The following is a 24257-nucleotide window of genomic DNA, read 5'->3' as shown; positions in this document are numbered from 1 at the left end:
GAATTTCAAACAGCATTACATTTTAAGTTTTAAAATGTTGTAGCTTGAAGGTCTACAAAACTTCTTAACACATAGACAGCATTGTTACGGCTGATTTGCTGTAAGGATGGTAATAAATGAACACATTAAATAGCCATTTCGGCACAAAGAAGGATAAGTGGAAAAAAACGTTTGCATCTGATCAGCCTGTGCCCAAATCATTAGTCATTACAGATGTCATAACACACAGCTTCTTACCTTATTGACTCGGTGTCTATGTGGACAGGTGCGATCCGTTCAAGCAGAAACTTCATCATTTCCAGAAAAGGATTTGTTGGCTGTTTAGGATTGCCCAGCTTCTTTGTAACATCACGCTTTTTTATTTTTCAAAGGGAATTGGAGGGAAGGAAGACAAGGGTTAGCCTTATCTCATAAGTTACATATTTCTTACATTATCAAATGATCAGGCACCGGACTTACATTCTGGTTGAAATAAAATTCTATCAATTAGGCAAACAAACTAATCTTATACTAAAAATGTTTGTTATACTGCTACAGAAATCTGTTTTTTTTAAAAGTAGCAGTGGCAAGTATTGAACCCCGGGGTATCTCTTTTGTGCAAAAAAAACTCTGTGAACAGGGCCTAACACAATCTCAGCTTCCTGTTCTAACTCATAGGCCATTTTCTGACAAATCCTTACACTTTACCCTTTGAAGCAATTCTTCGTTAATTTCACACAATAACCAACCTTACAGAAGAGAAAATGAAAAAAAAAATAAGCTAGTAGAAAATGTAATCATAGAATTAAATATATAAAGACTTCTGGTGTTACAGTAGGCAGGTCTCACTTTAAACAGCATGAACAATCCAGGATTGCCTTGGGAGGTCACTTTGCAATTGCACCCAGTTTATAAATAAGGCAGTATCGTAATATGGACTAAAATTTAGCCTTTTATCATTTATATTTTGAATAAAGAATTTCAAGAGTAGGCTCCACAATCCTGAAGGGTAGATGATAGGCATCTGGCTTTGCCAATTGAAGGACCATCTGCTGTATAGGCTCCTAAACACCCTGGTGGTTTAGTTGCTCCTAACTCGTATCTATGTTTCCTTGCCTCTCCGTCAGTATGTGCCCACAGGTGAATCAATATTAATTTCAGTAACGCAGCTACCACGCTGGCAGAGCCTTGGTGGGATCATATGAAAGGCGGACAAACCTTCTCTATCATTATAAATCCTAGTTCTTCAATAACTCTTCGTTAGAACTATCGCTCGGGTGTGGGTGGCAGCACAAGGTGGAGATGGGCATGATCCCTCTCCTCTAACTTAATTCTGGTCCAACCCCTACCTACCTAATCTTTATAAACTTCCAGGGGCTGAGGTGAAGTTTCTGTTCCATATATTACCCACATAACTTTCTTCCCTCTTAAGCGTGTTTTTGAAGAGGTATGGGGGGTTCCCAAGTACTGCTTTATTACGTTATCTCCAACTCGGTCAGGTCTTTCGTACCCATTTCGGAGCTCTATCTCCACCCACCTCTCATACTCTAAACTTGAGGAACTTCTTGGCACCCAGGACTTCTAAAAGTCCCTTACCCAGACCTACGCTCTTATGCAAACCACTAGCCACAAGATATCCTTGAGATAGTGGATATACTTGAATTCTCTCTAGCAGATTGAAAAGAGGTTAAAGGGGTTTTCAGATTAGGGATAGGTCATAACTGTCAGACGGGACCCGCATTTTTCTATCTCTAGAACGGGGCCCCCAAACCCTGTTCTACTTCTCTGTTGCGAATGAAGCGTTTGATTTCCAACCACAAAGAGAAACAGTGTAGCTTGCTGAGCTACGCTGTTTCCATAACAACCATTTAGTTCCATGAGACTTACGTTTTCTTCTTCATGGTCGGAAATCAAACGAGTCAACCACAAAACAGAGAGGTAGAATGGGGTTTAGGGGGTCCCGCTCTAGAGATAGGTGCGAGTCCAAGCGGTAGGACCCGCATCATCTGACATTTATGACATATCCTTTGGATATGTCATAAATGTCCCTAATGGGAAAACCCCTTTAAAGATACATATTTTGACACAGTTGTATGTGCCCGGGTCTTTTTAAAGTGGTATTCCCATCTAGGACATTTATGGCATATCCACAGTATGTGTTACGCAGTTTCCATAACTCCCATTAAGTTCTATAGGAATCATGGGAAGAGAGTAGAACAGCCAGCTTGGCTGTGTTCGTACCCATGGCCACATCGTAGCTCATAGGACAGGGGTCCCCGTTCTAGAGAAAGAGGTGCGGGTTCCAAAGGTGGGACCTGCATCTATCGGACATTTACGGATAGGCCATAAACGTTCAAGATGGGAATACCCCTTTAATTCAAATAATATCCCTGAATAGGGTATACTACGCCTCAAATGACAAAATATAGGGGCTTCCACATTAGTTCTGTGCTTTGAATTCGTGGAAATCCACAGACCGCCCATGCCTGGCCCATTGCTACAGCAAATTTTCAATAAATTTGTTCTGTATAAAAATCTTGTATATGAATAGGAATGGTCACTAGAAATTGGATCAAATCTGGTCCCGATGGGATGAACTGGAAAAAAATGGATCCACAATCAACTGCTCTATTTTTACTATCGTTTATACTATCTAAGAGTCCTCTAAAGAAGTAGGGTCAGCAACAATGCTGTATATAATATAAATATATAAGTTCTCTGCAAATCCGTGGCTGTATGTACAATATACAACTTTATGATGTATTATTCATGGTGACAAGTAGTGACATTTCCTCACCGTCAAACAGCTCTATAGCCCTGTGTGTTTTACGTACAGCTACTGAAACTGCGGAGGCATCAGAATATAACAAAACACCAATGTGTAAATAGATTGATTTTATATAAGCTGCAGATTACGGTGTCTACCTTAAAATGCACATACTCCAGGACAGCCAGTTAAACATTTTAGAAAACGAGCAGCTGGTAAAATACTTACCACACAAACTTCTGCCTGCTTGCAGGAACAGGTTGGGCTCACAAGCTTCTCCAGCTGGCCTCTAATTTTTTCATCTTCTTCTAAAACTTGTGTAAATTTCTTCAAAAAGTCCTGGCCTTTACCAGGATCTGGTAAGTTTCCTAAGGTGAAAAGAAGAAACAAATAAAATGTACATATTTGTGAATATAAAAGACTCTTGCCATTATGAATGGTAGATATTTCTCAATGCAAAACGCAACAAGCATGTAAAATGTAAATGACAGGTTACAGCAAGATTATGCTTTGCTCTGCTGTAAATCCCACACAAACATTAGCGAAGTCTCGGGATTGTGAATAAAATGTAAATGACAGGTTACTGGAAGGAATGTCTATTCACTGTCTAAACACTTCAGTAACGTTAATATGTCAGTATAAGACAGCACATAGTGAACAACGCAGTCACTATGCGCTGACTAAATGAATGGGGAGAAGTGTATGACGCTGATTGGTCAGCGTCATACACTCCTCTGTACAACGCCAACTTGGTCTAAAGCAAAAACACGCCCAGTTGGGCATTAAGAAAGTAATTAGCATAAATCTAAAATCACTAATAATGTGGTAAAAATAGATAGTTTTTCTAAATAAAAAACACTGTCACCTACATTACAGCGCCGATTTCATTATGTAAGAGGGGGAGGGCACTTATAATGTGGTGACAGAGCCTCTTTAAGGACCAGGCCATTTTCTTAAAATCTGACAGGTGTCACTTAACACCTTCCCGACCACCCCACGTAGACTAACGGGCTGCAGCACTGGTTCTTGTGCCTGCAGCCCGTTAATCTACGTGTGCTCCGAACAGAGAACACAGGCGCTCCCCGCAGCCCGGCATCTCCCAGTACAGCCTTAGTACTGGGGGAAAACATCGGGTCGCATCACAGAGGTGATCCGAACCGATTTACCCCTTAAATGCGGCAGTCAATAGCGACCACATCTAAATTGGGGGGGGGATTGCTATGGCAACCGGAAGCCTAACAAAGGCCTAATATGCCTCCTGTCAGTGTGAAACATTACAGGTATAATACCCTGCAATACGTAAGTATTGAAGGGTATTATAGCAACAATCCAACAATTGGGTCTTCAAGTTCCTAGTGGGACTAAAAAATAAAAAGTTACAAAAAAATTTACAAAGTTAAAATGTCATTATAATAAAATTTCAAAATCGCCCTTTTTCCCTCACAAAATCCTTTATTATTAGAAAAAAAATAAACTATGCATAATTGGTATCGCCGCGTCGGTAACGGCCTGAACTATAAAAATATAATGGAATTGATCCCACACAGGGACCGCCATAAAAACTATACCGGAATCGCTATTTTTAGTCACTTCAGCTCCCAAATAATTGCATATATAGGGCTTAAAAAGTTGCATGTACCCAAAAATGGTACCAATAAAAACGCACACAACTTTCCTGATAGAAAAATCAAAAAAGTTGTGGCTCTTAGAATATGGCGACACAAAAATTAAATAATTTTTTTTAAGTCGTGATTTTATCGTGCAAACACCGTAAAACATAAGAAAACCTATATACATACGGTATGGCCGTAATCGCATTGATCCAAAGAATAAACTAAATATGTCATTTATAGCGCACTGTGAACGCCGTAAAAAAATAAATAAAAAACAGTAGAAGTTTTGACGGCCTAATTACACTAAATTTAGCAAAAAACCTATGGGATGGAAATGCTCACTATACCCCTAGACAAATTCTTTTTAGGGCTGTAGTTTCCCAAATGGGGTCACTTCTGAGTGGTTTCCTCTGTTTTGGTCCCTCAGGGGCTTTGCAAATGCGACATGACACCCGAAAACCAATTGAGTAAACTTGAGCGCCAAAAGTCAAATAGCGCTCCTTCCCTTCTTAGCCCTGCCGTGTGTCCAAACAGCCGTTTATTACCACATATGGGATATTGCCGTAATCAGAAGAAATTGCTTTACAAATCTTGTGGCGCTTTTTCTTCTTTATTCCTTGTAAAAATTTATAATTTCTACGTTTTAGTGGAAACAATTTTAGATCTTCATTTTTGCGGACTAATTCCACTAAATTCAGCAAAAAACCTGTGGTTTAAAATGCTCACTCTACCCCTTGAGGGCTGTAGTTTGCCAAATGGTGTCTTTTTGGGGGTGTTTGCACTGTTTTGGCACTACAGGACCTCTTCAAACCGGACATGGTGCCTAAAATATATTCTAATAAAAAGGAGGCCTCAAAAGCCTCTAGGTGCTCCTTTGCTTCTGAGGTCTGTGCTTCAGTCCATTTGCACACACAAGGGCCACATGTGGGACATTTCTAAAAACTGTAGTATCTGGGCAATAAATATTGAGTTGCATTTCTCTGGTAAAACCTTTTGTGTTACAGAAAAAAAATGGATTAAAATGGATTTTCCGACAAAAAAAAAGAAATTTGGAAATTTCCACTCTACTTTGCTTTAATTCCTGTGAAACACCTAAAGTGTTAAGAAACTTTCTAAATGCTGTATTGAATACTTTGAGGGTGAAGTTTTTAAAATTGGGTGACTTATGGGGGTTTCTAACATAAGGCCCTCAAAGCCACTTCAGAACTGAACTGGTACCTATAAAAATAGGTTTTGGAAATTTTCTTGAAAATGTGAGAAATTGCTGCTAAAGTTCTATGTCTTGTAACGTCCTAGAAAAATAAAAGGATGTTCAAAAAACAATGCCAACATAAAGTAGACATATGGGAAATGTTAATTAGTAACTATTGTGTGTGGTATTACTATCTGTTTTACAAGTAGACACATTAAAATTTAGAAAAAAAGCTAATATTTGCAAATTTTCCCTAAAGTTTGGTGATTTTCACAAACAAATACTGAATTTATTGATCAAATTTTTCCACTAACATACAGTACAATATGTCACGTGAAAACACTCAGAATCGCTTGGATAGGTAAACACATTCCCAAGTTATTACGACAAAGTGACACGTCAGATTTTAAAAAATTGTCTGCGTCCACAAGGCCAAAACAGGCTCAGTCCTGAAGGGGTTAAAGTGGTAATCACTTTATAACGCTTTTATATTTTAAAGCGATTCGGAGACTGTTTTCTCGTGACACATTGGACTTTAAGTTAGTGGTAAAATTTTATCTACACATTCCGTGTTTATTTGTGGAAAAACAACAAAATTTAGAAAATTTGCAAAAATTAGCATTTTATTAAATTAAAAGAGGCTCTGTCACCAGATTTTGCAACCCCTATCTGCTATTGCAGCAGATCGGCGCTGCAATGTAGATTACAGTAACGTTTTTATTTTTAAAAACCGAGCATTTTTGGCCAAGTTATGACCATTTTTGTATTTATGCAAATGAGGCTTGCAAAAGTACAACTGGGCATGTTGAAAAGTAAAAGTACAACTGGGCGTGTATTATGTGCGTACATCGGGGCGTTTTTACTACTTTTACTAGCTGGGCGTTGTGTATAGAAGTATCATCCACTTCTCTTCAGAACGCCCAGCTTCTGGCAGTGCAGACATAAACCCTGGGACATCATGGAAAGCTGTTTTTAATTTTCATGTTCTCAAAAACATCGCCGATGCTTTTTATCCCTTTTTTCCTTAAGGGGTCATATTCAGACAGGGAGTATAGTTCAGGTAAGTTTATGTTAAACCATAGGCGTGTAAACGAAAATGCTCCCTGACGGTCAGAGATCTTACCTAACAATTTCCAGCTCTTATTTAATTGAATAATACTGGGGATTTTTCCAAGTTCCCCAGAGTTGCATTGACCTGATGCGAGAGTCTCTAGTACACCCGAGAAGTGTCCCTCCGCTTTCATTGTCAGATATTGCAAAAAAAAATCTGTGCTCTCCCATTCCTGGATATATTGCAGTTGGGTGGCCAGAAAGTAGATAATATCTGGGAACGATAAACCACCTCAGTGTTTGGGCATACATAGGAAATATTGCTTTATTCAGACTTTTCCTGCCCCAGATTAAATTGTCAAATAAGATTCTAATCTTGTGGAGTATTTTATCCTTGATCCATATAGGGGAGGCAGAAAAAAATATGTATCAGTTTTGGGAGTAGTACTGATTTAATTAGACCGATCTTATCGGCTCTAGATATTGGGAGCTCATTCCAACTTTTCGTTTTCCTTTCTATTTTCTTTATCAAAAGGTTGCAAATTAAGATCTACAAAATCATCTATATGCCTAGAGATCTTCACTCCCAAATATTTAAAAATTCCCTCCCTTTTCAACTATTTTTACATCTGCATGAATTCCCAATTCTACGTCATCCAGGGGTAACAATATGGACCCCCCCCCCCCAATTAAGACATAATCCAGAGAAGCCGCCGATCTCCTGTATTTTAGCGATCACATATTACATTTTTTCATTTGGATTTGTCCAAAATATTAATAGATCTCTGTATAGTGCAGTTTTATCTTCCTTTCCTCGAGCACCAAAGCCCTGAACAGCTTCATCTGCTCTAAATCAAGGATGCCAAGGGCTCAACTACTAATGCAAAAAGCAGGGGGAGCCCCACAGGTGATTCTACATTAGAAATTAGTGCCCAGCGGATGGTGCAAAGCGAAAATTGCAATTTTCCACGGATATGCTAATTTACTGCACATTATGTCGTGCCCAGTTTGTGCCACTGAAGACAAATCTCAAACGGTTATGCCAGTTCTTCCGGGTACGGCAATGCAATATATGTGGACGTAAACTGCTGTTTGGGCACGTGGTAGGGTTTAGAAGGGACTGAGCGCCATTTGGAGCGCATATTTTGCTTGGCAGTTCCGTTTGGGGTTTTGCTGGTATTTCAGTTTATAATGTGGGGGCATAAGTAATCTGTGCGGAGTACATCAGGGTATAAACGAGGGTATAATAATGGGTCAAATAAATAATTCATAGATGTGTGGCCAGTGTCGCACTGATAAATGGTGCCCGATCTTATCCGCTTTTGGAACGATATACACATTTCTCGTCGCCATATACTGAGAGCCAGAACTTTTTTTTTTTTTTCTCCACCGGAACTTATTTGTTGCGGGACAATCTGTAGTTTTCATTGGTACCATTTTGGGGTACACGCAATTTTTTGATCACTTTATTCCATCTTTTTAGCAAGCTTAGTGACCAAAAACCAGAAATTCTAACAATGTTTTTTTTTTGTTTTTTGGTTACCTTGGGGTAATAAAATAGATTTTAAACTTCATTCTGCGGCTCGATATGATTACGGCGATACTATATGTATATCATTTTTTTTGTTTTGCAGCGTTTGCAGATTTAAAAAAAAAAATCACTTTTTAAAAATATTTTTTTTTGTCACCATATTCACCATACCCACATAACGCAATGCATTAGCGCGGTCAGCTATTCCCTGACAGCAAGCCTATTAAGCTCAGCCTCCGGGCGGGGCCTAATAGGCTTCCGTACGTGGCAGACCAGGAGGCTACTGTTGGCCTCCGGTTGCCATAGCAACGATCGGCAACCCTGCGACCACATTGCAGCAATGCCGATCTCCTGTAAACCACTAAGATGCCGCAATCGTATGTGATTGTGGCATCTAAGTGTTTAAAGGTGGGAGCGGAGCTAATTAGAGCAGGATGTCAGCTGTAACATACAGCCGACACCCTTCCGCTGATGGCGCAGGCTCAGCCACTGAGCGCGCCGCCATCTTTCATCTGCGGCCGGAAGCCTTTTAAGCCCCACCCCTGGGTGGGGCCTAACAGGCCACCGTACTTGGCAGAGAGGAGGCCATTGTTAGGCCTCCTGATGCCAACAGCCGATCGGCTAGCATGGCTACACGGGTAACCATGCTACAATGCTGTGATTGGTCAGTCACTACTGACTGCACAATCACAGCGATCACAGGCGGTGCCGCGATTGTTCCCCCGACTAGCCCCAGTCTGTGACAGCCGATGTTACTGTTCTGTTACCATGTCTTGATATGGTAACAGAAAAGCACCATGACGTAACTGTACTTCATGGTGCCTTAATGCAGGGCAAACCGTGACGTACAGTTGCGTCACGGCGCGTTAAGGGGTTAATGGATCTAAATAATATCTTCCAAATACACACACCACATTGGATTTTAAAGGTAAACTAATTAAATAAAAAGTTTATTTTCATAATTCTAGGCATTCCACCCACATTATCAACACTAAACTAGAATGGCTAAATGAAATGTACTGCTGCTAGATTCTACTACATTAGTGATCAAAGATTCTGCAGTGTGCAGAACATATTTAGTTTGATTTGATAAAGATACTTTTAGAACCCAAAATAGTGTGTATGGGGGTCTGTTCACATCTGCGTCGGAGCCTCAGTTGCAGATTTTCCGGCAAATGTGACAAATAAAGGCAGCAAGCAGCTCAATCTTTTTCTAGCAAGCCGACGGACACCAGAATGGAACCGGACAGATTCAGTTATAGGTCAATGGGGTCCGTCAGGTGCAGTTGGTGTCCGTTGTGTGGGGGATCTGTCACAGCTTGAATTAAGTTTTTTGCTCGAATGACAGAACAGAAAAACTGAATTCACAACATAGATGTGAACTCAGGCTAAAAAAGTTGAATGGCGATAATTTCAAATGTTATTTGTACTGCAGATGTGTCAATGTTTTCTATAAAAAAAAAAAATTACATGGACTTACGGGTAATGACCATCACTTTGGAAAAAATTGCTTTACTCCCAGTTTCAGACTGAAAGACAAAATATAAAGTATTCCTTAATAAAAAGATAAATTCAATAAAATGAGGGAAAAGTCAACGATTGAGATTACAGTATTAAGACAAGTAAGCATATTGGTTAGCTACGGTACAGAAATAAGGACCATGCGGACTTACAGAATGTGCTAAAGTGCTCCTCTAACACAACCATTACAATGTAAATGGTGGTCAAACAGTAAATATAATATCAATGTATGTATGAACTTTATGTACTGTATGGTCCTGGACAAAAGTAGAGACGGACACAAATATTGGTTCTCACAAATTTTGCTGCTTCAGTGTTTTCAGATCTTTTAGTCAGAAGTTTCTATGGTATACCGTAGTACAGTTCGAATTTTAGAAGTTTTTAAACTTTTGACAAATACATCAAGTTTATGCACTCAATATTTACAGCGTTGACACTATTTCCAAGACTTTTGCAATTTGCCCTGGCCTGCTGGTTATCAGCTTCTGGGCCAAATCCTGACGGGTGACAACCCATTCTTTCCTAATCAGTGCTTGGAGTTTTTCAGTTTGTGTTTTTGTTTGTCTACCCACTTTGAGTATTGACCGCAGGTTCTCAGTCGGATTGAGGAACTCCCCAGATCTCAATGTTTTGTTCACCGCCACTTCGTTATCACTTTCGCCTTGTGACGTGGTGCCCCATCATGCGTATTCATGGAAGCGTTCTTAGGCAAAATTGTGAGTGCACCCACTCCCTTAGATGAAAAGCAACCCCACACATGAATGGTCTCCGGATGCTTTACTGTTGACAGGACTCATGTTAGCGCTCACCTTTTACTTCTCCGGACAATCATTTTTTCAGATGTACCAAACAGTCTGAAGGGGGCTTCATCAGAGACATTTACTTTACCCCAGTCCTCTGCAGTCTGATAACAGTACTTCCTGCAGAATATCAGTCTGTCCTTTATGTTTTTCTTGGAGAGACGTGGCTTCTTTGCTGCCCTTGACACCAGGCTAGCCTCAAAATGCCTTCGCCTCACTGTGCGAGCAGATGTACTGACACCTGCCTGCTGCCATTCCTGAGCAAGCTCTGCAGTGGTGTTGAACCGATCCCATAGTTTAATCCTCTTTAGGAGGCATCCTGACACTTGCTGGACTTTCTTGGGCGCCCTGAACACTTCTTCACAGCAATTGAACCTCTCTCCTTTAAGTTCTTGATGATCTGATAAATGTTTTATTTAGGGGCAATCTTACAAGCAGCAATGACTGGGCCTGTAAAGCCCTTTTGATGCAAAGCAACGATGATGACTACACGTGTTTCCTTGGAGGTAACCATGGTTAATAGAAGACAATGATTTCAAGCTCCATCCCCTTTTTGAAGGAACCAGTCTGCTCCTATAATTCAATTAGCCTCACAGAGCAGCTGTATTGTGTGCGGAGACCTGAATCAGTCAGGTCACCCTGACTGGTTTGGTCCTGCGTATCTCAGATGTGTTCGATTACAGGTGGATCCTGCGTGTCAGACACACACACCAGTGACGCTGACATGATGGGTACAGGTTTCGGTGCTGGATTCAGCTGCTCTGTATACTGAATACAAAGCAGCCGTATCACAAAAAGAAAAAATAAAAGTTTAAAAAAATATATAATTACAAAGTTGCACCAAGCACACTGGTACATTTTCATTTAAAAAAAATATATAGATATATAGTTTTCAAATACGTACATAGCTTTTAAATTAATTTTCAAGGCAAGGAATGATGTTCCATTTAATTGCAATTCATCTGATGACTTCATAACAATCTAGAGCTAAAGGGGTTTTCCCAGGAGACACATTTATAACATATCCACAGGATGTCATAAATGTCAGATAGGTGCGGGTTCTAGAGGTGGGAGCCGCATCTATCTCCAGAACACGGGCCCCTAAACCCTGTTCAGCCACTCTGTTTTGCTGCTGAATGAGGTGAATTCCGACCATGAAAAAAGGTTATATGGTCGCGAGCTATGTAAATAGTGTAGCTCGCTGAGCTACGCTGTTTCCGTAAGTCCCATAGAACTGAATGGTAGTTACGGAAACCGCGTAGCTCGCATGCTACGCTTCTTCCCTAACTGCTACTCGCTACTATGGGAGTTACGGAAACAGCGTAGCACAGCGAGCTACGCTGTTTTCGGAACTCCCGACCATATAACAAGGTAGTGGCTGGGAGGCAGTAAGATCAGACAAAGCTAGAATGAGGTTTAGGGGGCACGGCTCTAGAGGTAAGTGCGGGTTCCAGAGGTGGGACCCGCATCTATCTGACATATCCTGTGGATATGTCATAAATGTCTCATGGGAAAACCCCTTTAATACAAATCGATACTATAAAAACTAAAACCGTTAACTTTGTGAAAACCAAAATTTGTGTCAGTCTCAATTTTTGACCAGTACTGACTGACTGACTGTTTGGGTGTAGATACCATTACCAACACAAAGCCAGAAATACTTACTTTGGGCTGTTTGATCAGATCCAACAAATCCTTTACATGATGCCTGAGCATATTCTGACATTTCCACATCTCATTCAATGCTCTAGCAAAGGTGGAAGGAGAAACAAAATTAACAATGGGAATTGGAAAATACCCTGATCTATATTTTCAGATAAGCAGATAAAACACAGCAATAGAGTAGTCACGGAACTTTGATCTGCATTTTTGACTGCCACTGTTTTTGCTAAAAGGACCACCCCTGGCATTGGCTGTGTACCCTTAAGACATGTTCACAAGGACCAAATTTGCCATGGAGAAAAATTCACCATGTATATTTTTTTAGATAATACACAGCAGAAGTCCACAGTGGAAACTCTAATTTCTGCCACAGATCTGCACACTGTAATTCAATAAAAAAAATTAAAAAAACAGTTCATATCCATTGGTTCTTAATTTAGCTTCTAGCAACCAAGATACCTACTTAACAGCATTTAAGTCCAATGTAGCGTAAAGATAATATAAGCACTTCATTCTTTCCGTAGTTCCCAAGTTGTGGGGAACCATGAACTGTGCAAAAATTCGTTCTACCAGCAGACTGCAAAAAGGGGAAAAGAAAAAAAGCTTTAGTCTGAAAGAAGTGGTACATTCATGCTTGAGAAAGAGGGAGGACCCTCGAAACGTCGCACCACGCGTAACAAGACGTCGACTGCCAAAGTCCTAACAGGATTCAAGATACAATTTTGTATTTTTTTTTTTTTTACACTATCGCCATAGTGTTTTGTATATCACAATTAAAATACAAAATATATTTTTGCTTAAAAAGGAACGGCTTATTTCTATACGTACCTGAAAATCGTATATACTTTTACACCTATAACATTAACATTTTATCATAATACAAAAATTAAAAGGAGCCTCAAACGAAGTTATGCACTGTATTTAATACGTATGCGGCTCTACAGATCATGAAATGCTGACATTGCCAGGCAGGTGCACAGCACATCAACCGTACAAGTGGTGAGCGGCTTTTTAGTGATTACTAACAATATACCGGCTGCCTAAGATGATCAGCAGCTTTGCGGTTTCCATTTTTGCAATATGAAAAATACAATTTTTATTAACCAAAAAAGTTTTATCCAGCTTATAAAAATGAAGTGCAGATGGTTTACATGAAGGAAAATCTCTTATTTACTAATGCACTATCTGTAAGTGGGATGTCTCACTTGCAGTTACATGACAATGCTACTTGTGTGAGGTTTCGTATTCTGAACATGTGGTCCCCCTCCCCCGAATAAAACATTACACATCACATGACCGCGCTCCTCTCCCTCCGTTATATTTAACATGCTGGGCAGCAGATCCTGCAGTGTCAGTAGTAGAGCCGGTGTGTGAAGACCGTGAGTAATTACTGCACTACCATACACCTTGTAATAGAAGGGCATGCAGGCAGCTGTAAATATAGGCAATGTCTGTGAGAGGACAGAGGAATCATGAGAACTGTAGTCTTTTACAGGATAATCCCACCCTCAGCAAGTCATGCCAGCATCAAAACAGTACTGCAGAGCTAGGTAATATAATGAAAAGAAAAAAATAATTTTGAGCTATGGCTAAACATACACATGGAGATACTTTACATAATCTCCGATAACCCCTTTAGGGCAAGTTCCCATTAATAGGTCAATAGTAGAATAAACCCCTTTAGGACGCAGCCAATTTTGGCCTTTAAGACCGAACATTTTTTATAATTTTCTCTTTGCAATCCAGTGCTCATAACCTCTTGTTCAATGCAACTGTATGAGACTGTTTGTTGCGGGACCAGTTGTACTTTAAGTAGGTGCCATTTTTTGGTGCATTTACATGGTTTCGTTTATATAATTTTTTATTTTGGCAAAAATGCAGGAAAAAAAAAAGCTGTTCCACTGTAGTTATCATCTAATACTTTTTATTACATAACACACCATCATAAATGATGCTATCAATTTTGTTGTGGAGGGGGCTTGGCCGGATGCTGACCTGAGTCGACGTGCGGCGCTGAGCTCCCGGGTGCTTTGACCTACCATCCTGAGTAGAACACTGCCATCCAGACTCTGGCGACCGGCTCTTGCGGTGGGGTGGCTCGCCGAATATCCTACCTCTCCTCCCTCGGCGTATTGCCCGACATAGCGCTTGTTTGCGCTCCTCCCACACGGAGCAGGACCTGGGAGGCGAACGAGGGCCAGGACTGTGGCGACCGTTGTTGCACGCGCTGTGGGGGCGCAGAGGTAACTTGCCCGATTCTTCTTCAAGTCGGATCCCGGATTGTCTCCCGGGTGGCTGGCAGGGTCCAGTGATCCAGTGACACAACACTCCGATTTTTTTTCCCCTACCTTGCGGCGCCATCTTGGACACTGAACTCTAAGCTCCCACAACACCTCTTTATGGTGGAGGTTGTGTCATCGCATACATATATATACTGCCCTCCACTGCCATATAAGTGCTACGATCCTTCTCTGAGAGGGTTATACTGTCTTTTCCCTCTGTCATTCTATATTGGAGCTATTATGGGAGTGGCAGAAAGAGGCGGAGAGGTAGATCCCATACTAGAGACTTTAAAGTGTAGCTAAACGTTTAACAAACTTCTAACATGTCAGAAGTATTGATTGGTGGGGGTCCAAGCACTGAGACTCCCACCAATCCCTAAAACAAAGCAGCTGAAGCACTCGTGAGCGCCCAGCCACTTGGTTTCTGTTCTTTTTTTCCCGGAAAGCTGATGTATCGGAGTACGGGCTCATAGACTTTCTATTGAGCCCGTCCTCCGATACATTTATTTCCGGAAAAAGCCAAAACAGAAACGAAGCGGCTGAGAATTCACATGAGCGCTTCATCTGCTTCGTTTTAACGATTGGTTGGGGTCTGAGCACTGAGACCCCCACCAATCAAAACTTCTGACAGGTCACTATAACACGCCAGAAGTTTGTTAAACGTTTAGCTACACTTTACCACAGATTCTTCTTCAGAGGAATGCTTAGAGGACACCCTGTGTCCCCCTTGATGGGGCTTCAATCTCCACTGTTGTATAAGACATTCAGACGAGTGCCTGTAAAAAACGTGGTAAATTCTCTAGACCGGGTCCCAGCTCACCTGCACCGTCCCAGTCAATGCTTGAGGAATCCATAAGCCCCCCCCCCCCCCATCGAGGCCTCTCTCCCCGAAAGATTTAAAACCTACACCCTCACATATGGATATAAAATTTGCAGAATTATTTATGGCCATTAACTCCTGCCAGTCCATGTTGGTCACAAAGGTAGATGAGCTGCGACAAGATTTAGTTATTCTAAATATGCAAAAAAATCTGAGAACGCACCGCTGAAACGGAGAGTAGAATCTCTGATGTGGAGGATGTGCTTAGGCCTATCCCTGAACAACTCGCTAATCTTAAAGAGGCTTTGTCACCAGATTTTGCAACCCCTATCTGCTATTGCAGCAGATAGGCGCTGCAATGTAGATTACAGTAACGTTTTTATTTTTAAAAAACGAGCATTTTTGGACAAGTTATGACCATTTTTGTAGTTATGCAAATGAGGCTTGCAAAAGTCCAAGTGGGTGTGTTTAAAAGTAAAAGTCCAAGTGGGTGTGTATTATGTGCGTACATCGGGGCGTTTTTAATACTTTTACTAGCTGGGCGCTCTGATGAGAAGTATCATCCACTTCTCTTCAGAACGCCCAGCTTCTGCCAGATCACGCTGTGACGTCACTCACAGCTCCTGCATCGTGTCAGACGAGCGAGGACACATCGGCACCAGAGGCTTCAGTTGATTCTGCAGCAGCATCGGCGTTAGCAGGTAAGTCGATGTAGCTACTTACCTGCAAACGCTGATGCTGCTGCAGAATCAACTGTAGCCTCTGGTGCCGATGTGTCCTCGCTCGTCTGACACGATGCAGGACCTGTGAGTGACGTCACAGCGTGAACTGGCAGAAGCTGGGCGTTCTGAAGAGAAGTGGATGATACTTCTCGTCAGAACGCCCAGCTAGTAAAAGTAGTAAAAACGCCCCGATGTACGCACATAATACACGCCCACTTGGACTTTTACTTTTAAACACGCCCACTTGGACTTTTGCAAGCCTCATTTGCATAACTACAAAAATGGTCATAACTTGGCCAAAAATGCTCGTTTTTTAAAAATAAAAACGTTACTGTAATCTACATTGCAGCGCCTATCTGCTGCAATAGCAGATAGGGGTTGCAAAATCTGGTGACAGAGCCTCTTTAAAGAGGCTCTGTCACCAGATTATAAATGCCCTATCTCCTACATAATATGATCGGCGCTGTAATGTAGATAACAGCAGTGGTTTTTATTTTGAAAAACAATCATTTTTGAGCAAGTTATGGGCAATTTTAGATTTATGCTAATTAGTTTCTTAATAGAAAACTGGGCGTGTTTTTACTTTTTAGCAACTGGGTGTTGTACAGAGGAGTGTATGAGGCTGACCAATCAGTGACTAATCAGCGTCATACACTTCTCATTGTTCCAGCCCAGCATGATCCACAGCACAGCGTGATTGTGCAGTGAAAGAAGCCCAGCTGGAACAATGAGAAGTGTAGGACACTGATTGGTTACTGATTGGTCAGCGTCATACACTCCTCTGTACAACACCCAGTTGCTAAAAAGTAAAAACACGCCCAGTTGTCTATTAAGAAACTAATTAGCATAAATCTAAAATTGCCCATAACTTGCTCAAAAATGATTGTTTTTCAAAATAAAAACCACTGCGGTTATCTACATTACAGCGCCGATCAGATTATGTAGGAGACAGGGCACTTATAATCCGGTGACTGAGCTTCTTTAAGCGAGCGGTTGTCCTGGATTTCGTTAAGAGGCAAATCACAGGACATTGTATGTTTACAGGAAACGCACCTGACTGGACAAAAAAAATTCTTGCACTAATAAGGGCTTGGGTTGTGAGGGGTTATCATTCCACATACTCTCGTGGTGTATTCATTCTGATAACTAAACGTCTTCCTATTGTGGTGAACCAAGTTGCCTGCGACCATTTTGGACGATTCGTTATCTTACTTTGTCTATTATATGGATTCTATTTTAACAGTCGGTATGCATTTACCTCCTCCCCTTGACCCTTCCTTTTACATATGATGTCTGATAAGTTTACACAGTTCACTGTATGCCCTGTCCTTTGTGTCGGGGAATTTAATGCTGCCCCAGATGCCTCTTTAGGCAGAACAGGTGGTCCTGATCCTGCCTCTATTCACCTTAACTCTTGGTCTTTATCGCTGCATATAGTTGATGTCTGCTGTTGGAAGTTTCCGGTGGATAGACAATACACCTATTATTCCACTTGCCATAAAACTATTTCTCGTATTGATCTTGCCATGGCCTCTCCGGACCTATTGCAAACAATTATAGGTATAGATTTTACACCTAGAGGGATAGCTGAACATTCTGCCCTTTGCCTAACGTCTCAGGCCAGTCCCCCGGTGGATTCTAAGTTCTGGAGACCCCATCCTGCTTGGTTAAAGGGAACCTGTCACCAGCATTTCACCTATTGAACTTTACTTCTCCCTCACTAGCTGCTGCTATAAAAAGTTCATTGCCGTTATCCCCTTTCCTAAACTCCTCCGACTGTAAATAACGGTCTGCAAACGTTTCGCGCCTTTTATCGTAATAATCCGGTGTCCCTTTGTGTGCACACACCAAAGGAGGACATCAATGCACAAGCGCGGGATGTTGTGTGCTGGGGGAAGGCGAGGAGCTGTCAATCAAAAGTAAGAAGGTGAGGTAAACTCGGAAAGACTTGAGGAATGAAGATTTGACTCTTTTCAAAACAAAGATTTGACTCTTTTCAAATGAAGATCTGACTCTTTTCTGCTCAGCATACGGTGTGGGAACACTAAAAAGCTAAATACTAAAGCTACAGAGCCGACTAAGAAGATAATTATAGGTTATATAGAAATGATTTTTCACCCACTACCACCAGGTATAGTCGGTTTAATAGGTGAAATGCTGGCGACAGGTTCCCTTTAACTTCTCCAGCAGTTACGGCTAAAGTTTGAGGCTCATGCTTGATATTGGGAAACCAACTCCTCACATCCAGATCCAATGATTACAAGGGATGCATATAAGGCTACAATTAGGGGGGGCTTTCACAGCAGGGACAGCGGGACGGAGACGCTCACATAGAGAAAAAGAAGCTGCACTGACAATAGAGGCTCAAAGAGCAGAGCGGGAGTACTTGACCAACCCCCAGAGTGCCTCAAAAGCGGTGTGGGCTAATGCTCACAGGGCTCTCCTCACTTTGGCCAGAGAGCAAACCCAGAAAGGACTGCTGTCCATTGAAGCTGCCCAGTTTGAATTTGGAGTACAAGAATGAAAAGCGGATTGCATATTTGGCATGCTTTGAGTGCCCTTGCTCTTCTATCCCTTCTATGGTGTCAAGTGATAGTACTGTTTGTTCGTCACCTAAGGGTATATTAACCAAATATTGTGTCAACTTTACTCTACCCTGTATTGCGCACAAGGACCTGTCTCCTCCTCAGTGGCTCGGGAATTTCTTGATCGCCTGCCCTTGTGGGAACTCACCGGTCTTCAGGCCACTGAACTGGATGCCCTGATCACCGAGGAGGAGATAACGGACGCCATACAGTCCCTACCTACGGGTCAGACAGCTGGGCTTGACAGTCCAGTTGGGGGGGTACTTGTAAAAAAATTACTCGGATAAACTGGTACCCAGGCTCCTAGACTTATTCTGTAGCCATGGAGCACGGTATCTTACCAGCTTCCATGCGTGAGGTGCTCATAATTGTTCTGTTGAAGCCAGGGAAGGACCCTACACTAGAAAAAGGATAAGAGATTTTTATCCAATGAGATTTCTTAAAAAATGCAATACATATTGCACGGTGCCATTTCCAGAATAATAACAATGAAAAAAACAAAAAAGAAAAAAACGACAAGATCCGGAAATATTCAAGGCACTCTTTAGGTATAGGAAAAATAATTTTGTATTTTATTAATTTTTATTTATTCTGAATTTAAATGTGTATAAGGACCCTACATTTCCTGATTCCTATAAGCAGATTTCTCTCCTCAACTCCGATATAAAAATACACGCTAAGGTCCTGACCAACAGACTGAATAAAGTTATCCTGTCTCTTATACACACAGATCAGACATGTTTTATGCCGGGTAAGGGCAAGGATAATTTACAAAGATTGTTCCTTAACATCGCAGCAGCACGTCATGACCCCTCTCCAGGGTTTGTTCTCTCCTTAGACATACGTAAAGCCTTTGACTCTGTAGAATGGCATTACCACTGGGGCACTAATGTCTAGAATAAGTTTTGGCCCCAAATATATATCCCTTGTTTAATTGTTATATGACTCCGCACCGCTCGAGTCAGAACGAACCTAGATATTTCAAAACCCTTTCTTCTTGAGCGTGGAACTCGTCAGGGGTATCCGCTTTCTCCATTACTATTTGCACTTGCCATGGCGCAAGCCATTCGCCAGGCCTCTAATGTGCATGGCATTGTTAGAGGCTCCATTACGGAGAAAATTTGGTTGTATACGGATGAGGCACTAGTCTATTTGGCGGATATGGTCCTTCCTTGCTTGATATTGTTGAAACATTTGGTGCACTCTCGGGTCTGCAAGCAAACTGGTCCAAATCGGTTTTGTTTCCTCTGACCCCTGGGTATCGTCCTCGGCAAACCCTGGCAGCCCCCCCCCTCTTGATTGCACCTTGATTTAAGTATCTTGAGATTTTAAGATCACTCAATTTAATCGGATTATCAGATGCTCAACCTTGATCCTCTGATAATTACTGAACGTCAATTAAATACATGGCGTAATCTTCCTCTGTCACTTTACGGTAGAATCAATTTATTTAAGATGATATACTTACCTAAATTCCTGTTTCACTCATGCCTAATATTGCAGAAATTCTTTTTCTCACGTTTAAATGCTATCCTACGCTTCTTTTATTGGTGTGGCGGCATCGCCAGATTTGCTCTTGCCTTACTGCAAGCGCCCATCTCCCGGGGTGGAATGGCAGTAATATGTATTTTTATTATGCAACCTCACAATTGGAATAGGCCCGTTGGTGGATCGATATTGTTATGGGTAATGCAGCTACAGCCCTAGCTGGCGCTCTAATGTCCTCATGAAAGTCTCACTAACTTCTTATATAGATACAAGCTGCCCTGTTGGGTAGTCCTCCCGATTCAAACAGTTGCTTGGATGTGGAAGTTTGCGCAGGCGATTGTTCTGTGCCCTGGTGTCTCCTCTTATTCCTCTAGAACTCCCTTGTGGAGCAATTCACATTTGTCGCATTTGAAATCCTTGCCGGGGGCGATACTCTGGGCTGGGCTTAAATTTGTGGGTCAACTTTATTCTGATGACAGTGGGTTTGTTTTGTTCTCAGATCTGAGAGATAGATATGGTATTTTTTCATTATTTACAGCTTGGACATGCGTGTGTAGAACCATTTGGCTCTTATTCACCTGCTTTACCTTTCTCCAAATTGAAATAGCTCTTGGGTTGTCCGGCACTACCTAAACACTTGACCGATATGTGCATTGCTACAAAGCACAGGTCCTCGTCCCTTTGATAGGGCTCTCTCTGGTTGGAGGAGGGATATAGTGGAACAGACGGATGATGACTGGAGGGAAGTGGAACTCTACTTCTTCAATACTGTTGTGAGCGCTAGATATGTTCTAATCCAGACCAGGTCCTTGCACAGGATCTACTATACCCCTTCCCGCCTCAAACGGATTGGTATTTCGGAGTCAGATACTTTCTTTAAATGTCTATCTGAGGTAGGCACACATATTCACTGTGTATGGTCTTGCTCTAAAGTATTGCCATTCTGGTCATCACTCATTGAATCTCTTCACGAGCATTTTCAATTTCCGCAACTCCTGTCCCCCCAGATTTGCTTACTAGGGATCCTGAATGATGTTATACCAGGTTACTCTAAGATGATAATTTTTCGGCTGAGGTTATTCTGTGCCAGGAAAGTCATTATGTCATGGAAGACGACAGAGGTTTTGAGTATTGTGCATTGGCTCCAACATGTTAACAAATCTGTTCCTTTATATCAAAAGTTATATATTCATCGGAACTGCCCATACAAAATTTGGTCCAGGTGGCTAAATAAGCCTGTAATTATAGTGTCTACCTCACCCCGGTAAGGTTTCGTGTTGGGGCTTGGGGAGGGTCAAGCAGCACTGTGTGATTCTCTGTAGTGTGGTTGGGTGGTGCCTCTGTGTATGAATGCTTGTATCGGTTCTTAATTGAGTATATGATGTGATCTGTTAGTATGGTTGGCTATACACTCTGTATTTACAATTTATAGTCCCCTCTACTATTCATGTGACAGACTCATTTATTTCTATCTTATAACCCTTGGCGTATGGGGTGCTCTAGTTTAGCCAATAAGTACCAACCACTATTTCTGTACTTTTTTTTTAAAAGGCTTTATTTATGCATTTTCCAACATGAAAATAATAAACATGAAATTTAAGAAAAGAAAAAGATTTTTGTTGTGTAAGTGGTTAAGACCGTAAGGATACCAAATGTGCGTATTATTTTAGGTTTCATGACATTAAAGTTTATTACAAAAAATGCGCATTTGTCTATTTGTTTTACTGATTTTATTAAATGTAACATTTCTATTGTATTATTTTTACCTTTTTTATTTTTATTTATTTTTTAAATTTAATGTACTGGCATATATCTATGCTAGTCATGGTGTGGCATCGTCCAGCCGCTCATAACAGGCACAGATGTCACGAGTCGGCAACCGGTTAAAACGGGTCAGGAACCCCCTCTTGTGGACGTGACCTGTCCAATTATTACTTGGTGATTCATTTGAAAGCAGAGGCATAATAACTTAAAGCTCCTGGGCTACCATTTTAAATCTGTAACAGCCCCATCTCCTGCCTACCATGTGCCAGGCACAACTGCAACCTCTGGACCCGCTATAGCTACACCTCTGCTTAAATTAGCTATATGTAATACTATATTTCACCTGCGGCATTTGCTGGCAGCAGCTTCCTCCAGCAAGCATCTCATGTAATAACCCCTTTCGTTGATCTGTTCTATTTCACTTAATTTATACAATCCAGAATGAATTATTACATAAAAACGTGAATATGTAGGGGCCTGTTCACAACAGCGTTGGTTTCGGTTCATGCCATAGCTTTCTTTTGCATTACCAATCATTTTAATTGTAACGCTTCCGTTGCAAATGGCTTCCGCTTGTCTCCGTTGTGTAAAGTTCCCTTTTTTTTTTTTTGGCGGAGACAATAGCATAGTCGACTACGCGATTTCCGCAAAAAAAATGGAAACCTTATGAAACAGAGACAACCAGAGTCCATTAGCAAAGGAAGCTTTACCATTGAAATCAATGGTAATGCAAACGGAAAGCTATGGTTTCCATTCACGGGTTCCCCTGACGGAAAGGTCTGACGGAACCCATGAACGAACCTAGACACAGATGTGAACGAAGCCTTACACTGATGTCACTTTATTCTAAAAATATAAAACACTTACCGATCATCTATGCTGTTCTGGTAATAAATATGAAGAAGCTTATCTTTAATCCAGGAAATTTGTTTTGCAGACTCTTTTCCCGCTTCTGCCTGCAAAGCATACTTCTTATAGATCTGAGCCAGGCCCATCATTGCTTCTTTTCTTACTCTCCACTGATCAATGAAAAGAAAAATTAATGAGTGGCGTAAACATTTCAGCTGCATATGGTATACCTTAATGAAAAGTACACAAGTACTCATGCTCCCCTTTTAAAATCCCCCACCACTCCAGTACCGCCGGTCCATGGTGCCCTTGTCGGATTAGGTTTACATTGCTGAAGCTAGGAAGTGCCGTACCAACATGTGAGCGCTTCAGCCAATCACTTGCCATAGCGGTGATATCAATGTGAACAGAAATGTTAGAAATCGTCAGTCAGCACTCTCGCAACTAGAAATATTTTTAATGATGGGTGGCCAAAACTCCTAACCACGAATACGCAAAAGCAGATGAAAAGGGTCAGCACTCTAAAGTTAGATGAAATCCTCCACATTTATTTTTATTAGGCGTTTTAAACAAAAACACCACTGTAGCATTAACATTAGTAGTAGCAGTGTTTTAGTAGATTGTCCTGCTTTAGACTTATGTTGCAAATAGATCCCCCTGATTAACCCTTTCAGGACCAGCACCATTTTTTCAAATCTGACATGTGTCAATTTATGTGGTAATAACTCTGGAATGCTTTTGCCTATCCAAGCGATTCTGAGATTGTTTTCTCGTGACATGTTGTACTTTATGCCAGTGGAAAAATTTGGTCAATAAATTCATTGCTTATTTGTGAAAAACACCAAAATAAAGAAAATTTGCAACAATTAGGATTTTTCTAATTCTAAATGTATCTGCTTGTAAAACAGACAGTAATACCACACAAAATAGTTACTATTTCACATATTCCATATGTCTAGTTTATATTTGCATTGTTTTTTGATTATTTTATTTTTCTAGGACGTTACAAGGCTTAGAACTTTAGCAGCAATTTCTCACATTTTCAAGAAAATGTCCAAAACCTATTTTTATAGGTACCAGTTCCGTTCTGAAGTGGCTTTAAGGGCCTTATATATTAGAAACCCCCATAAGTCACCCAATTTTAAAAACTACACCCCTCAAAGTATTCAATACAGCATTTAGAAAGTTTCTTAACCCTTTAGGTGTTTCACAGGAATTAAAGCAAAGTAGAGGGGAAATTTCCAAATTTCTTTTTATTGTCGGAAAATCCATTTTAATCCATTTTTTTCTGTAACACAAAAGGTTTTACCAGAGAAATGCAAATCAATATTTATTCCCCAGATTCTGAAGTTTTTAGAAATATCCCACATGTGGCCCTAGTGTGCTTATGGACTGAAGCACCGGCCTCCGAAGCAAAGTAGCCAGCTAGTGGATTTTGAGGCCTCCTTTATATTAGAATATATTTTAGGCACCATGTCCGCTTTGAAAAGATCTTGTGGGGCCAAAACAGTGAAAACACCCCCAAAAAGACACCATTTGGCAAACTACACCCCTCAAGGAATTCATCAAGGGGTATAGTGAGCATTTTAACCCCACAGGTTTTTTTGCTGAATTTTGTAGAATTATTCAGTA

General features: G+C 41.0%; 1 protein-coding gene across 2 annotated transcripts in view; it reads right to left on the bottom strand.

The window, feature by feature from the left end:
* PDS5B (PDS5 cohesin associated factor B) overlaps positions 1-24257 on the bottom strand; it is a 120536-nt gene that overhangs the window by 52358 nt on the left and 43921 nt on the right. For both annotated transcript variants that reach the window (XM_075851707.1, XM_075851706.1), the window contains exons 12-17: positions 22644-22795; positions 12579-12692; positions 12119-12200; positions 9613-9661; positions 2975-3114; positions 238-353 (exon numbers count right to left, since the gene is read on the bottom strand). In XM_075851707.1, the coding sequence (XP_075707822.1) occupies positions 238-353; positions 2975-3114; positions 9613-9661; positions 12119-12200; positions 12579-12692; positions 22644-22795 (653 nt within the window). The remainder of the gene's footprint in view (positions 1-237; positions 354-2974; positions 3115-9612; positions 9662-12118; positions 12201-12578; positions 12693-22643; positions 22796-24257) is intronic.

Source organism: Rhinoderma darwinii, chromosome 2 (genome assembly GCF_050947455.1).
Source record: "Rhinoderma darwinii isolate aRhiDar2 chromosome 2, aRhiDar2.hap1, whole genome shotgun sequence".
NCBI lineage: Eukaryota > Metazoa > Chordata > Amphibia > Anura > Rhinodermatidae > Rhinoderma > Rhinoderma darwinii.
This window is presented reverse-complemented; position numbering and strand designations above follow the sequence as displayed.